The following is a 17,136-nucleotide window of genomic DNA, read 5'->3' as shown; positions in this document are numbered from 1 at the left end:
TGTGATCTGTAAAACTGTATATGAAATACACACAATTTATATTGGAAAAATTCATACTTGTTAAGACTACACCATTCTTAAGTCTCTTAGTTGGGTTTAGTTCAAATTAAGCAACAATTATTGGAATTATAAAATAATTAGTAAGCTTAAAAATAGCAAAATAGCTTGTTTAAATTATTTTGGGAAGGAATTGATCCAGTGACTAGAATGTGGGACTAAGATTCAGGAGAGCTGGGTTCTCCTTCCTGGCTCTGCTACTGATGTCCTTTGAGCCCACAACTCATTTATCACTTGGCTTCAGCTAACTCAACAGTATATTTGGCATAACAGAGTTGAAGTGAGGCTTCATTCACATTTCTTGATGTTGTGAAGGCCAAGACTATAACAGGGTTCAAAAAAAGAACTAGATAAATTCATGGAGGATAGGTTCATCAATGGCTTTTAGCTAGGATGGGCAGGGGGATGGTGTCTCTAGCCTCTGTTTCCCAGAAAATAGGAATGGATCACTTGATGATTACCTGTTCTGTTCATTCCCTCTGAAGCACTTGGTATGGGCCACTGCCAGAAGACTGGATACTGGCCTAGATGGACCTTTCTTATGTTATTAAGTGTTTTGATTTTCTTAAATGAAAGCACAAAATATTGTTCAATTGTTACTAATTGCGGGGGAGAGGGGATCTGTTAAGGGAATTATCACAGTGCTACCGCTATACAGCCACTGCGATTTCCATTTTTGAAACTTGGCTTTTTTCTCTGAATTGTGCAGAAAGGCATAAATAATTTTAAAAGCTTTCTGTGCTATAAGAGGTAGGGAAGAAGAAACAGTGTTCTATTATACAGAATGCTGTAACATCTATTACTAAGCTTGGCTACTGGATTTCTTACCTGCTCCTATTAATTCAGGAATGAAATGTGCTTGTTCCAAAAATGTTTTTACTTCAATAGTTGAAGATCTGATGTGTTAGTACCAAATCTTCAAAAGGAGGGGAAGTTTTATTTTTAATCCTTTCTGTGGTCTTCTGGAAAGGTAGAATGCATGGAAACGGTATGGACTAGAGCTAAGTTGCCCTCTCTTTAACTATAGACACTTAAGACACCATCAGTGCCATGGCTATCACCGCCTTCATAAGGAAGTGAAAGTAATGAAGTCATGCAGCCAGCACATATTTACTGCTTTATTGCACTTATTATATCAATAAAGAGATAGATTGATATTCCCAGTGAACATGCTCATTTTTTCAGCTTGTAAAAGACATCTAACACAATGTAAACAATTGTACATTTGAAAAAAGGAGGATATTTTTCTAGCCTAGCATGAACTGTTTGGCTGTGGCTGCTCACAGGATATGGACTCTGGTTCTCTGATCTGGCTGTATCAAACACCTTGGTCAGGAGGGTTAGTAAAAGCAAGCCTGGCTCATTTTCTCGGAAATCGGGGTTACATTTTGTATCCTTCATACCCAACCCTTCCCCCCTTCAAAACAATAAAATAAACCAAAACCGAACTCGGAGCTTGAGCCCTCTGGTTTCCGTAGCAGAACAAACAGTTCGCCTGGTGAATGTTTACAAAAGGAATTGGCGAATTAATTGCATTTTTGTATGAATTTCTTGGCAGGAGCAAAGGCAATGAGCTTCTCATTGCTGATAGCCCATAGTCCCAAAACGACGAGCAAGCCAAGTGTGTATATGATGGTCAAATATTTTTAAAGGGTCACATCGCTCCTCAGCTGTGCACATATAGGAAGGAGAAAAACAAACAAGTTGATGTGACGAGGTAAAAGGAAGGAAGTGAGCGCAAATGTCTGGGGACCTGATAGGACAAACAACATCAATACTAAACATCGATTTTCAGTCCTCTGGTTGCATCGGGTTAGAAACTGAGCTGAGGGCTTAGATCCTGACGACAAATCTCTTGTGCCTACCCGCCAATGCAGTTTACTGTGTTAGTTTTCACACGTGCCTGGTCCTCCTGTAGCAGCGCTGCCTGGCTGCGCCACCACTCCTACCTAAGCTCCACCAACTCTCGCTTAGCCCAGCAGGTCTTGTAAAAATAACCATAAACCTGAGCTGGGCGGGGAGGGGGGAGAGACACTCTTTGTACCTGATCTGACCAGGTCCTACCTTTGCAGCAATCCCCTACACCGGGCACTGATCCTGCTCGGAAAGGAACGAGTTTCGACCACCGTTTCTCTTCCAAAACCGACTCTCTTGGGGTTTTGATGGTTTGGTGCAAACGTTAAAGAGCCCCCTGTTTGTCATGTGCAGATGAGCACCTGCCTTCAAATTGCTCAAGCCTCTGACAAAACTCCTCTTGGGAGGAATGGGAGCCGGCGGGGCTGATTTTCCAGGAGTCAGAGTAGCTATTTCACACTGGGGCTGCTCTGTAGCACGGCTGCTGCAGTGGCCAGATGGCCAACATGACACCCCAGCAAGCTGGTGTGTCTTTGGTTACTTTGCTACACGGAGTCAACTCACTGTTAGGCCCGGGGCAGCGGGGTTTGGCCGGCCAGGGGCATCGGACACGAACCCATGTTTTCTACAGGAAAGCACCAGCACACAGCTGTAACCGCTCTCCCCGCTTGCCTCTTGCCCTGCTATTCACAACACTGGCCATGCCGGCCACAGCCGATCCTTTGCGCACCACCTGAGCGAATTGACGCTGCCTAGCAGCATGAGGGGGCAGCTCGCTGGGCCCCGGAAGGGCCCCGCAGCCCTCAGCACGGAGGGGGCCGGTGGGGAGGTCACACGCTAAAACAAACGCCCGGAGGCAGCGCTGAGGCGTTTCCAGGAAAAGCCCGGGAAGCGCCGGGCGAGCAGAGGGGCCTGGCTGTGGGACCCGAGGGGAAGCCCCAGCGCGGAGCGGTGGCACAGCCCCACAGCGAGCCTGCCCCGGCCGGCGGAGCAGCGCTTTGTGCGCAGCGAGGTAATCCCCGGAGAGCAGCGAGTGGGTGGTCTTTGCGGAGGGAGGCGCTCGCTCTTCTCCCTCTGCCTCTGGCCTGAGCCAGTTCCTGCAGCTGGGCCGAAGGCGGCCCGCAGACTGCACTCGGCACATTTCTTCATTTCTCACTTGAGTGCCCTTCTTTAGTTCCCTTTCAACTGCCCACTTTATATCGGCTTCATTACACCACCGCTCCATTTGTAATGTAAATCGGGAAACTCGGGGAAGTTTTTCTTTTGGCCTTGTCTACGGAAGAATACCGAGAGGTATTCAAAACGTATTAACACAAATCAATGGCACCAATAAAAGCAAAATCTCCTTAGCAACATAATCTTGATTGCAAAGGGAGAACTGAGAGCATTTAGCAGAACAGTGGCCCACATGGAATACGCATTTGTCTAGAAGAATGCAGCACAAAGCCTAAAAGAGAGATGCTGAAAAAATCCAAAATTAACTCACACTGAACAGTTACTCTTTTTTTCAAAAGTACACAATTGGCTACATTAAATCTATCGTGCGCTTTTCTGCTCAGCAACATTGTATCATACCGCTTTGCAAGCTGAAATTACAACACCCTGCATGCTTCAGAATAGTTCCAGGGAGTTTTTTTAAATATATCTAAAACGAGGCTGTTAGGGATTTCCTAAGCAGAGTAACCGAAGAGGGTAAAATGTTTCATACATAGAGAAGTTGGCTGATGAAATTCAATGCTCTCCTCAAAGCACTGGATAGAAGTAGAGTTAATATTGCTTATTAAGGTTCAGTTTAAGGAACATTACTAGGTTTTGTAAGACAATCTGGGAGATTTGCCTAATATGAAGTAATGAAACAATAATGATTCTTATGGGAATAAGCTGGTGACTTTGTCAATTGTATGGAAATTGTATATTAACTGTGTAAGTAAGTAATATATAAAAAAAAGTTGAAACACAGCCTTAACTATGGTATTATTTACTCCACCATAATGGAAATACAGACCAAGTAATAATACCAGTAGCACTCTGGTACGAAATACTTAAACTTCAGCCACAGAATTAAATAAAAGCTAGTTTGAAAAATTCAGTGTAAGCAAGACTATCCAGTTTGAATACTGCAGTTCTAGAGAGTTTATGAACAGTAAATCACTCAAAATTGATTTTTCATTCTCTCTAAATCAGATTTAAAGTATTAACTGATTTAAAACAGACCTGAGGAGGAGCTCTGTGTAAGAAGGAAAGCTTGTCTTTCACTGTCAGAAGTTGGTCCAATAAAAGCTCTTACCTCGCCCACCTTCTCTCTCAAGACTTAAAATAAGCTATTATGCCATAAAACAGTTTTGACATATTTTATAAAAGAAAATAAGCCTGAGTAGATAGCTTCACAATTATTTTATTAGTTTGTAATACATACAACTTAACTGCTTTAAAAAGGTTTTGTATTTGAATCCATTCCAATCCTAGGTCAGGCCAGAAAAAACTAACAGAAGGTTGATGCATTAAATAAAGTTGTAAAATTCAACAAAAGATTAACTTCAGTAATAATAGCAGGTGTGGTTAAATACTGTTAAATATGCATAATTACAATTGTGCAGTTTTTAAACGATCTTCTCCTCACTCATTTCCCTCCCCTTCCCATTAACATAGTACTGGCCTTTATGCTTTCAGTCACTCATTCTGGATTTAAAATATCTGAAGAGTAATGTTACTATAGTCAAGTCACAGAAATCCAAGCCTTCTAATATTCTCAACTGTTTATTACTAGGATATCCTTATGATTACTTTTGAATTTAGGTATTTGGGAGACTACTACTAAATCTTAATGTAAAGTACATTTATTGCTTGCTTTTTTTTTTTTTTTTTTTAAGCAGACTGATGCAGTGTGGTTATTTTAACATGTTTGTTTATTCGGCCAGTTTGACAGATCTCGTAGGTCATTTTTTAGGATTACTGATTTATAATGTGTTTCACAGGATTTTAATAACCATATACAGCCAAAAGGTAACTCTCTAGAACTTCACTTAATCAGCTGAGTTACAGAGGGATTAATTTAGTCCATACAACCTACAGTAAATTGTCTTTATTTTAGTTGAACCTAGGTCAGCATTTTCACTGCAAAATTTAGGTCTTTTAGGGAAACCAAATAAGTTACACATTTTAATGCTGAACTACTCAAATTTCCTTGAAACAATTTACTCTCTGAAAAAAACCCTTCTATTTTAAAATATATACAAAGCATATTCTGATGGATTAGGCAGTGTGTTGCAACCATTACATAAGAGATCACAACTAATTTTTAAAGCTTGTTAAAAAAATTCCTCCATACGCAGACCCACCTTAAAGTATTTTAGGATTACACTGCAGCACTATATTTTGATTTATAAAAGGCTGCTAAAGCATAGTCTTTAAAATGGATTAACCACCCCATTTTTACAAAATAAAAATGATTGAAATAAAATTTTCAGATTACAATGACTGATTCGAGTTTTTGACATTTGAGGCAAAGTAATTTTCAATATTTCTTAGAGAGAGAAAAACAAACTGCAAAGACCATTAAAAAATGTAACATCTGCTCCTTAAAGGTGAACATTTAACAGTTCCTTTTCAATAAAAGACAACCAGCTACAAAATCTACTTAATTTACCTGAATTTAAGCTATTCTCACTGGATCCTAACTCTTGGGTTTTATATATGTTGTCACGTGACAGGAGCTGTATGCACAAGTTAAGATTTTTCTTTGAAAACAATTAACTATGTATTACAGGCTCCAGCTTTGGAAAAGACCAGTGTGTAATTCAGGCTGCCTCACTTTTATCCACGATTCCTTTTTGAGCTAGATATCCGAAGTTTTAAACTAAAGAGATCCAGTTAACGGAAAGGTAGAAGATGCTTTATCTTTAAGGTGGAAGTGTTTCTCATAAGTAGCATAGCTGGCAAAATCTCTATCAATTAGGGCACAGCCAAAAAGGTTAATGAGGCACTTGCTGGAGACCCAAAATGTAGTGGGAATTAGAACACTGTCTACAAAAGCTTAGGAAAGGGATTCAATTAGCCTTGACATAACCTTCATCCTTCAATACCGTTTGATACAGAAAGAAACCAATTTTGAAGTACACTCAGAGTTCTGTTACCAAGTTCAATGTTCAGACTTTTGCACCTTGCCTTCCTAACTAAAATTTATTACAATTACCTTGATTGCACCATTGCCTCATTGTAACTTTCACAAATGCTTGACTCCTGAGGGTAAAGGAGAGAGTGTAACTTCATTTTCTCCAAGACATGCTGATTTTAACGAAGCAGTATTAAAAGGAAATAAGCCTGGATGAACTTTTAAAAGAGTGTCTTCCAATTAAACAAAACAATCTAGGTCACAAAAAATCCATTTCATCCAGCTGTGATGTGGTGGGGATATACACTGACAAAATTAAATTTAATATACATAACTCAGTTAGAGGATTCTTTTTTAACAACTAGTCTCAAAACATACCAAATCACACTGACTCTCATTCCAGGGGCAAAGAATTATGCTATATCAGTGGACAATAACAATGTCCAAAGTTTGACATGCTGTTACTAAGAAAACTGAATATATTAATCTGGTGGCAAACTAGAGCACTGCATTACTTGAGGATATTGGACATGAGTCACATCACACAGTAGCAAGAGCATTTGCTTCCACTGCACTTTTTTCCACTGGCACCCACGATTAAGTTTCCCAGCAAAAAGAACATTTGCATTCATCATTACCAGAAAATCCTGGCTCACCCAGCTTGCAGACATACCTGTCATAGAAAAGGGAAGCATATAGAAAACATTTCGGTGTGGAACTAGTCTTCCTTGGAAACATTCAGGTTCTGCATTTACAGCAAGGGAATTAATCTATCCTTATCTGGTGATCTAAAATGCTCATTGTGTTTAACATCCTCACACCACACAGTGAAGTGGGCTGCCTTGGCCACAGGCTGATTACATTTTAAATGGTCATGCATACTAAAGTCCAAGTAACCTTCTGGGGAGCAATTTGTAAAATAAGCCTTCATGTAGACAGGCAGATTCAGCCTATTAGCTGTTATCATCTTTCCTATTAATGCCTCAGGAATTATATTTTCAGCTAAGCATGGCCAACAAAATTGTTATATAGTGTACACTAAACAGGATGGGAAGGATGCTTTTGGGGAAAGAATCACAGAAATTGGAGTAAATTAGTAATGATGATGAATACAGATTTCTCTTCTGAAACACTGTCCTTTTGATATCAAATTATCTAAGCAAGAACTTGGTTTTAGTCAGGGATCCAAAGCCAGCCAGTTGAAGGCACCACTCGTACTACTGGGCTGCTACAATGAATCCAAGACATCTTTTGAGACTAGGATGCATCCTTGCTTAATTTTAAGTATTCTTCACATTAAAAATGTTGACCTCAGATAGGAAGAAGGCCCTTATTTACAAAAATGCAGTGCTTTCAAATGTAGACTAGAGCCACTGATATATATATTTTGTGTTTTTCTTTTTTGCTAAAGTCCTTCCCGTCACTGTTTTTTCCTGCAGGCACAGGTTATCACACTTAAGAGGTACATGTCTCATGTATGAATCTCTTTAAATTGTTCAGTATTAAGCTTTCTGGATCAGCAATCTGCAGGATTACCAACCTCAAGTATTCAAAAATAATGAGGCACTCCTCCTCAAAGATAGATTTGTTTAAATGTCTCTTGATTTAAAAAAATAAATACATGTGGGGTTCTTTCCCTTTTCCTTCTAGTTTCTGAGCCCTTAAGGTTCATACATTCAAGCTTTTACCTGCAAACAGGAAGGCTAGAAATTTACTTAAAAAAAGAAAAAAAAAAGAAGCAGAGATTCTAATCTAATCACCTGACTCCAGGAGCTTGTGATAAAAACCATGAGTTAGTTACCAATTTCAATGCTGCAATCTGGGGAAAAACAGTGTTTAACCCCATTCCTATGATATTTAGAACTCTACTACTACAAGTCCTCAGAATCCACAGCATATGGTAATGAAAAGTTCTGTTATTCTGATAGATGTAATGGACTCTTGAATTTACTTGTAAAATTTATTAAAAAGTACCCTTACCAAAGGGATTTTGAAATGCTTACTAGCTTTATGTAACTTTTATCTATAAAGATTCCCTCCTCTGATTAACAGTTTACTGCAAATCGCACTCAAAGCTTCGAACCTTAACCAATGACCAACTGCTAAGGGTTCTTGCAGATATATTATATCATCAGGACTTCTCATTTAGGGCCTGATCCAGAGCCCTCTGGAGTGGGAACCTTTCCCCAATAACTACAGTGCATCTTTTGATGATGGAGATAACTGATTTTCTTTGCTTATACCATGGAAAAAAAGAGAAATCCTGGCCAAACAATTAAAGGCAACTGCATTTACAATCAACTACCTAAAATAACTTTCAAATACAGTCATTGATGCCCTTAGCACCAGTTTCTTGTGCTAAAGGTTAAATAGGTATAACTAGATACTGTGTTAATTAAAAAGAATACAAATGAGAAATCTTAAGTGCATATCCAGCCTTCACAGTTCAAGCAAAGTTAACTAGTTAAAAGGAATCAGAAAGGTTATTTTCTTTTGTAGAATATTTTCAGGCTATCCTTTACAATTGTAAAGCAGTTAACACACAGACTAGTCTAGTGTGTTAAATGCTTTTCAATTATAGAAGGGCAGCCTGAAAATATCCTGCAAAAGAAAGTAGCATTTTAATTCCCTTTTCACCTTACCATTGTCTTGTGGCCTGCCCAAACTATAAATTGTTTAATTTTGGTAGTTGGACTAGTAGGAAATGAAACCATTGCTAGAGACACATAAATATACTGCATAGTGGACAAAACACTAGAAATTATGTTTTAAAAAAATCCCTACTGATCGCTACAGAGATTAACTTGATGACTTTTTAAGGTCTTTTCCATCTCCAATTTCTATGATTTTTGTTCAGGGGTTAAGGGATTTGTGTAAAGAAGTTTTATAACTACTACTGGATGAATGGTCTACTTTGACAGGAGAAACCACAAAGATTTAAAAATCTTGCTCAGCCATAACTGCCTCAATGATCCAAAACTCCTGAGTCTCTCTGGAGGCCAACCCAAGTCAGAGACATTGAGTGTGATGAGAACTGCTTCTTAGGCCATTTCATATATTTTGACTTGTCCTTCATATCAAAGAATTTCCAAAGTTTCTGATCTACAAAAGCTCTAACTTGGACTTCTACAACAGATATTCAAAGGGTGATACAGAAGTTTCAAAAATGAGCTGCAAAGTCTGATAAAATTAGGCTGACATCCATTGGTTAACACAAATTTGACACCTTGAGCAGTCATGGCTCTTGTGTTAACACAGGGTAGTACCTAACACATATAGGAACTTTACAAGAGATATGCCTCAAGTGAAAATCTTTCAGCCACTCAGACACTTCTTCATCAATGAAATACCAATGGAGAACTGGAAGGGATGACAGATACTCAACAATACATCTATGAAAGAGCTATTTTATATAGTCCATTGAGAACTTTGATAACAGTAAAACATACCTGCAGCTTACATAAAAAACACAAGAGCTCCTTTCTTCAATAGATAAAAGCTGAGTAATGGAAGATCTCTATTCTGGGGCATATATAGAGAACACAGATTAAGATAATTTAGAGAAAACCCTTGACCTTTCTAGACAGCTCCCAATATCAAACAATCAATACGACATTCACTAGTGATGATTTATCGAGAATAACTATTTTGAAGACGTATACAAAAATAGTTCATAACATCCAGGTACTTGTATATATTAATGAGAAATGAAATTTGTATTAAAAAGTGTAAAAAGATAAAGGTATTCATGTAGTGATATCAACTTTTCATTCATACAAATATTAAGCAGAGTATATTTGTTTGTCATAGTAATTCACATTATTGCTTGCTACCACAGATGTATAAGGAACAGTTTCTTAGCATACATTAATGTTCATGTATGGTAAATCCAGATATACAAAGAACAAACTAAAAAATAAGCTTACTGGGTAGCTATTAAAAACAAACATATATGAAGATATGTACAACCAAGTGAGATAAGTAACAGAATGAAATAGAACTGGCCTGACCCAAGCATACATCACATATCCAGGTTTTTTTTAAATATTTGTGCAGAAAATAAACCTTGTAAACCTAAATGAGAAGAAATCAGGATGCAATAAATATTTATCCAATGCATTTCTTAAGTTCTCACTATTGTCCAGTGTACCCTGCTTTGACTAATTTTGTGATACATGGCATCCATTTGCATTTGTGTCTGGAACTGTATTTTTCAATATTTTTCTCAAACAACTGCCTGTGTGAGGTTATAAATGCATTTAAAAAAAACCCTAAAAAACCCTAAAAAGATTTTCTTAGGACAATACATTTACTGAAACAAATATTTTTGCACCCTTGTGTACAAGATCTGGTAAACAATAAGAAGTAAAGAGTAAAGCTGTTACATGGCATTAACCTGAATTAAGATATATACATTATAAGTTGCAATACTAATGTATTTTTGTGATCCTGAGCTCTAGTAATCATTAGATGCATGCAAACCTTTCCATGATTTTTTTGTCCGAGTAAAATACTTCGAATTCTGGTTTATTAACTTTTAAGGTAGAACTTCTTCAGAACCAGCTGATAGATTTCTTCACAAAAGAGCACAGAGACTTCTAATGGTGCATTGACATATGGGTTCCAAAATGGACAGTTTCAAACAAGCATTGCTTATTATCCCAGTAGAGGTGGCTGGCTGATATTCCCTTCGCTCCCCCCACCCCCCAAAAAAGGGGGGGGGTGGATAAAAATATACAACTAGAATGTCAAGGGCAAAATCTGGAGAGGGTCATAGAAGTTACTTAGGTAAACAGGTAAAAGATTAAAAGAACTTCCACAATTTACAGTCAACTCATTATGTTATTATGGATTAAAAAAAATCTGCTCGCTTGTAGGCTATTTTCAGCTGTATATTTATGTTATGTATATATACACACATATAAAAGACTCTCTGAAAATCAAGATACATTAGCAAACATAATAAGTACAAGTAATAACTTAAGTAGTACTTAACATTTGCATGAAATGACTTTTGCAAATTTTGACAAAATGCACTTAGAACATGCTGTTATTAAAAAACAAAGAACAAAAACACCACAATATTCTGTAGAACCAATGCTATATCACCACCAGGAGAGCACCAAGCAAGGCACCATTGGAAAGACAACATACTTGGGTAAGTCTCTATAAATAAAGCAAATGCTAATCTGGTCGAAAAATCGGTGTCTTTGGTAAAAATTCTATCAGAATGACCTGTATAAAAAGAAAAACAAATTTAATTAAACTTGGCATCAGTCTTATCCATTAACTGAAGTTCATCACAGCAACCACTCACAAAATTTGTTTACATTTATCTAAAAATGTGGGGAGAGAGGAAGGAATGAACAATCAAGGGCCATGCTATCCTTTTTAGCTAAGGGACCACTAGGAAATCATGTGCCTATCTAAGGGCAGTAAACCTTAACAGCTAGAGTATCAGATGGGAGAGAGAAACGTATGGCTCACAGGTCATGTTAAAATAAGCCACCAGCTAATTATTCATTGACAAACTCAGCTAACTGGCTCAATTTTTTTCTAACAAAATATAAAGACATGAATGTTAAAAAGAGAAGATGACTACATGTAAGAATAACTTTATAACCAAACTATCAATAGTTGTTCTCAGTTCAGATCAGTTTTGCAATCAGTTTAAAATTAAAAACACATGCTTATAGTTTCAATGATTTTCCATAAAAAATACTAATTACTATTCCACTAATCTTCAAATTCTCAGGTAGGTAAAAAGAAACTTGACTTATGTTTCAACATGAATTTTCAGACTGAGATTCTAATATGTGAGCCATTTTGCTATAGGAGGCCATTAATATAACATACCTGAATATAATCTACCCCTTAAAGTTAGGCTTCTAAATATAAATTTAGGCACCTAAGTAAGTAGTCTGAGCACCACTGACCTCAATTGGGCTACTGAGTACTGAACACTTTTGAAATTCAGACCATGTTTCAAACTAGAATAAGCTGAAGAGGTGCAGGTCATTTTTTATACTGGTGGAGTGAAACAACTTGTATGCTCTTTAGTATCAGGACCAACAGATAAAACCTTCTTGTAGACAAGCCCTATTAGATGCCTAAATATGGATACGGGAGCCTCACTTTCAGCATTCATTTTTTAAAGTCTTAGGTTAATTTTTCCCCCCAATTCTTTTTCAAGTTAACTTATAAATGGAAAATTCAAACCAGCTTTAATACAACCAGCATCTTAACTAGTTACAGATGAAAGAATGGAACACAAGTTCTGTGGAATATCAATGTTGGATTAAAATAACTATATTCAATATTTCTACAGCTAAACTGTTAGAAGCTTTTAAAAATATTTCTCACTCTTAGATCTTGATCCTGCAAACACTTATGCAGAAGCTTAACTTTACTCCTGTCAGTAGACCAATTGATTTAAAATCTTTAGTTAACAGAATGTCCACTGTATAAAAAGTTGTTAAAATTTCATACAAGTTCACCTAAGAAAAGGTGAACGTTTAAACTTTAATAAGCCACCCTCCAAAATTAATAAAAAATACCTGCAGCCTCTTTTGCTTAGTTTCAGCTCAGTCTGTAAAGGATTTGAGGTAACAATGCTAACTACTTCTGTAGAAAAACAGAAGCATTCCGTGATGAAAAAGCAGGACATCGTCATATAGGTCAAGCTCAAAACAGCTTACTGAAATTTTCTTTTTATAGTGAAATATCATGTATCTCATCATAAATTAACATGTTTTATATAATAGATAATGATACAAAAATCTACTTATTCAGTTTAGTGAATAGAACTATTCTGTGAAAAGAGACATTAAAAATCTTTTATGTTTCAGGCTAGAAATAGGATTTAGTGTGAAAATGAAAGAAAGGGGAATGATTTTAAGATAATTTCTAATTATTTAAACACTATTTTAACCAATCTTTTTATACGCTGTCTATGATGGCTTTACTGTTTCAAAGAATAGACAAAATATCACATAACAAAAGACTATGCATATTTAAGACGTGCTATCCTAAGTATTTCTCCAAGGTTAGTCTTTATTTTCAATAGTTAACCCCTTCCTGGCCCACTCGCTTCTCCAATTAAGGAAATCCTACATATTTCAATGATTTCATCAATTTAACAGACTCATCTCACTACACTCATTCTCCCTTGACTGCACTCAAAAGCTTTTGAAAACAGTAATAAAACAGAAAACAAATAAAAGAGCAAAAAAGCAGCTAGGTGAGCAAACTGAAATCCCATACTGATTGATTGTAGAAGGCATGCAACTTTTCAGCGTATATATTTCTATAACTTGAGAACTTCTTAGGGAATAAAAACCAAACAAAAGTGTCTTTTGTAGCTTACTTCTAAGACTGACATTAAAAATATTTTAATGACTCTATTAAAGATAAAGATACTTTCAAGACAGTTGAGATATGGGGCAGTGAATATCTAAAAAGGCTAAAGTTTTCTTAAGCTCCAACAGCTTAGCTGAAAGGTCTTCTTCCATACTTTTAGACTTGATTAGCATTATATAAAACAGCCATATCTGACTTGCTGCGTAACCAAAGTTGTAGTTATTCTTTATACAGCATCTAAAATTTCACACTCCATCAACACACGTTCAAGCTATTTTATCTTGGCAATTAATTTATTATTTTTCAGAACACAGTGAAGCTTTGTTTTCAAGTCATTCATAACTTTATAAATCAGTCCTGCACATGAAACCATGCATCTGTGAACCGTAGAAAATCCTTGCACTCAGGCGATTAAGCTCCTGACACCTTTACTGATTAATAATCATGAAAAGAATAAGATCAGAAGCAAAATAAATGATCATTTAATAGAGAAACTCACAAAACAGCCCTTTAACTTACATATTCCATCATGTTATTCGTTTCACATTTCCTTTTGCTCAGTCTCCAATGCAAGCACAGCTAGACAGAGAGGAAAGAAAAAGAAGAAAAATGAGCTGTATTTTATTGCAGCACACAGACTAGCCCATTTGTCCACCTTTCATATTTTTCGTTCAACAAAAGCATCTGTTTCCATACTGTGCAATTCAGACTCCAACAGTACGAAGCTGCTCCCTGCGGCACTCACCTTGTGGTATAACCTATTGTTTTCCCATTCTAATAACTTCTCAATCGATCTTCGTGTCTGGAAGACAAATGAGAAAGAATTTTACTCTTGACTGGTTTTAGAAAAACTTTGTTTTGCAGCTGCTTTTGTGTGAAAAGGGGAGAGGTATAGGACAGTGACTGAGTACAGGGTGGTCTACAATACTATCAAATCTTCTGTAGTATTAAACAGTAACTACAGCAGAAATGACCCGTTTTAAAAAGTAAAAACTAACTATGGGACAATGTGAAAAAAGTATTACAACTTTTGAGCACAATGGTTCATACATATGGTTTAATTGCTTGGAATTAAAAATGTCTCCTAAGAGTATTCAACCGCAATTTTCAGACAATTTTAAAGTTTCACTAAGAATGTGAATATACTGCTTCCAAAACATCACTATTTGAACAGCTGTAAACTTTATTTTGTAATGCAAGAGGTCAAGTATAAATATCTAATATTCTATCTAACCAATACCTTAAAGAAAATCTTTTACATCTTTAGCTCTGAAAACTAGCCAGGAAAATCCAAATACAGAAAGTACAAATGCTAAGTGGTTAAAAAAAATATCTATGATTTACACAAAAATGCAGTGCAATACCAGAATTTCAGACTCTCAAAATATGGATATCTGTGCTTTTACATTTGACATTTCATGTAAAGAATTCTGATATTTTGAAATCTAAGCTTACATAAATCTTTACAACGGAAATTTTGCATCCATGCAATTCTAATAACTTCTCAATCAATCTTCATATATGCAAAATGTAATGAAAAACAGCTGTTTTGAAGTACAGCTTCACGCCTAGAGATATTTTGAGTATCTGAGTATAATAATTTAGTTATACTTACATTTTAGAAATGTACTCTGACATTTATGGTCATTTGACTGCCGCAATGTATACTGCTCAGCCCTTAATGAGATTTGCTAGCAAGTATGAATAAAAGAGGATAATTCATGATGCCAGGTGTTAAGATGAGACCAACAGAGCTGCAGGTGCAAAAGGACGCAGTACTGACAAGGATCAACTGCAAGTTAGTGCAGCTGCAGCTTCCTTACAAAGCAGTGGGGATGAAGGGGGAAGCATCTTGCTGTTATTATTGCAAAATAACAGAGGTAGTATAAACAAACACTAACAATTACAAACTAGAAATCTGTGTCAAGCATGTATGGGCTGAATAAAATAAAAAATAAACAACTGTTTTCAAATGATTGGCTTGGTATTTCAAATGCAAAATGTTAATATTTATTTAAAGTCAGCTACCTGCTCTCTAGTTACCATACAACCTTTCAACATCAAACATGTTTAAGCCTGAGCTATGATCATATGATTAAAAATAAATTAATTATAATCTATGAATAATCATTATTGGGTTGTGTTTCTACTACATTATATTTTAAAAACAGACATTAAAAAAGAGGTGGCTTTGTCAGTGACTAAATTTATTTCATCCGTTTTTGGAATTCAGGGTTTATTTTTGTTTATTATTCTTATTAATTATTATAACTACTACTATTTTTTAAGACAGTGTCCTTTAACTATGATCAGCAGACCTAACTTGTTTCTTTGTAAAGATAGCCTTTTAGAGTTTGCTCTCCTTTTAAATGAAAATAGGGCAGCAGTTATGGTCACACTTTTGTTAATTTAGTTGCCAGTCAGCTCCAAATCAAAAGAAAATAAGGCTGCAGAGTGTAATTAACATTCAGTTCAGTCGTTTTGTCCCTTGTCTAGCCCCCAAGCTTTGTTAAAATTGCCATCTGAATACTGAAGGCTGTAGGGAAATCGATTTGATTCTAATCGCACCATGAAAAGAACATGATCTAACTGCTTTCAGCCCTCCGTAAATCTGTACTAGGTCTTTAGCACAATGCAACTTCCAATTTAAAAAGCACTGAATGTCTCGTCAATGACTTTGTGAAGAAAAAAGAACAAGGAGCAGACATAAAAATTCCAATAGTTGTTTAAGCATTAAAGTTCATTTGCATCACAGCAAACCTGAAAAGGGCTGACCTCTCAAACCGCCTCTCAGGTCTATGAAGTTGTAGCCTTGACAAGCTCACATTGACAGAGCTCATTGACTCTGAAAGGCTACTCTATCAATGGTGAAAAATGGCAATAGGTTCTACTCTGAGCAGGCATCTGCCTGCCCACCCGCTGCTAAACCAATGGCAATACTGATTCAAAACTTGAATCTACCTTGTAATCTTCCTTTCCCGGACCTTTTAATAATAGATTAAGATCACAATACAATTTAATTTTACCACTTGCCTGAAAAAGAGTGGAACAAACATTCAAGCTTTCCAAATTCCAGTAAAATTGTACACACACATGTGCGCATTCACACACATACATATAGATAATGTACTATACAAGGCATACAATAAGTACACACAAGAAACTGAGCATACAGTATTAAAATCTTGCACACAGAATGGACTAAAAGTACTTGCCATAAAATATAAGAAGATCCTTCATTACAGTAAAAATATCAACACAAATATTAAACCTGTTAGGCTAGTGGCATAGGTTTAATCAATATATTTAAAAATGGTAATATGTTGTATCCAATTAGAACTACTCTAACTAGTACACTTTTGACTATATAACATTTGATAACACTATATTACACAGTTGGTCTTGCTCACTGATGTAAAACTGCTACTATAATATTTTATATCCCCCTGTAACTATGCCTTGGGAGATTTAAAATTCGTAAACCAACACTGAATTACAGCTATAAAAATGTGAATGAAAATTTAAATGTAAAACATTACTGCAAACTCCACAGCTTGGGGAAAAAGAAGTGAATTAAACAGCATCACACAATTGTCTATAGCAAGTCTTCTTTCCTACTTGACAGGTGAAAAAAAGCACTTGCACGTGCAGCATAATTAATCACTACACTTGACATTTCAGTGATTTACAGTGAGGAGCAGGTGAGGACATACAAAACCAGAAAGAAACCCTTGATTTGAGTGTAACACTTCCAG

At 36.3% G+C, this 17,136-nt stretch overlaps 2 protein-coding genes across 5 annotated transcripts in view; both read right to left on the bottom strand.

The window, feature by feature from the left end:
* Window positions 1-2,701, bottom strand: part of LNX1 (ligand of numb-protein X 1) — a 359,863-nt gene extending 357,162 nt beyond the window's left edge. For 3 of the 4 annotated variants that reach the window (XM_050947562.1, XM_050947565.1, XM_050947564.1), the window contains exon 1: window positions 2,122-2,701. The gene's annotated coding sequence lies outside the window, so the exon portion shown is untranslated. Of the gene's footprint in view, window positions 1-2,101 lie in introns of all 4 variants that reach the window. The other variant, XM_050947563.1, reaches the window with a different exon arrangement.
* Window positions 2,702-4,286: 1,585 nt separating this feature from the next.
* Window positions 4,287-17,136, bottom strand: part of CHIC2 (cysteine rich hydrophobic domain 2) — a 49,166-nt gene continuing 36,316 nt past the window's right edge. The window contains exons 4-6 of the mRNA XM_050948109.1: window positions 14,127-14,183; window positions 13,901-13,960; window positions 4,287-11,257 (exon numbers count right to left, since the gene is read on the bottom strand). Of these exons, the coding sequence (XP_050804066.1) occupies window positions 11,207-11,257; window positions 13,901-13,960; window positions 14,127-14,183 (168 nt within the window). The 3' untranslated portion in view covers window positions 4,287-11,206. The remainder of the gene's footprint in view (window positions 11,258-13,900; window positions 13,961-14,126; window positions 14,184-17,136) is intronic.

Source organism: Gopherus flavomarginatus, chromosome 3, assembly GCF_025201925.1.
Source record: "Gopherus flavomarginatus isolate rGopFla2 chromosome 3, rGopFla2.mat.asm, whole genome shotgun sequence".
NCBI classification, from domain to species: domain Eukaryota; kingdom Metazoa; phylum Chordata; order Testudines; family Testudinidae; genus Gopherus; species Gopherus flavomarginatus.
Note: the sequence above shows the minus strand (reverse complement) of the source record. Positions and strands in the feature narration are given on the sequence as shown.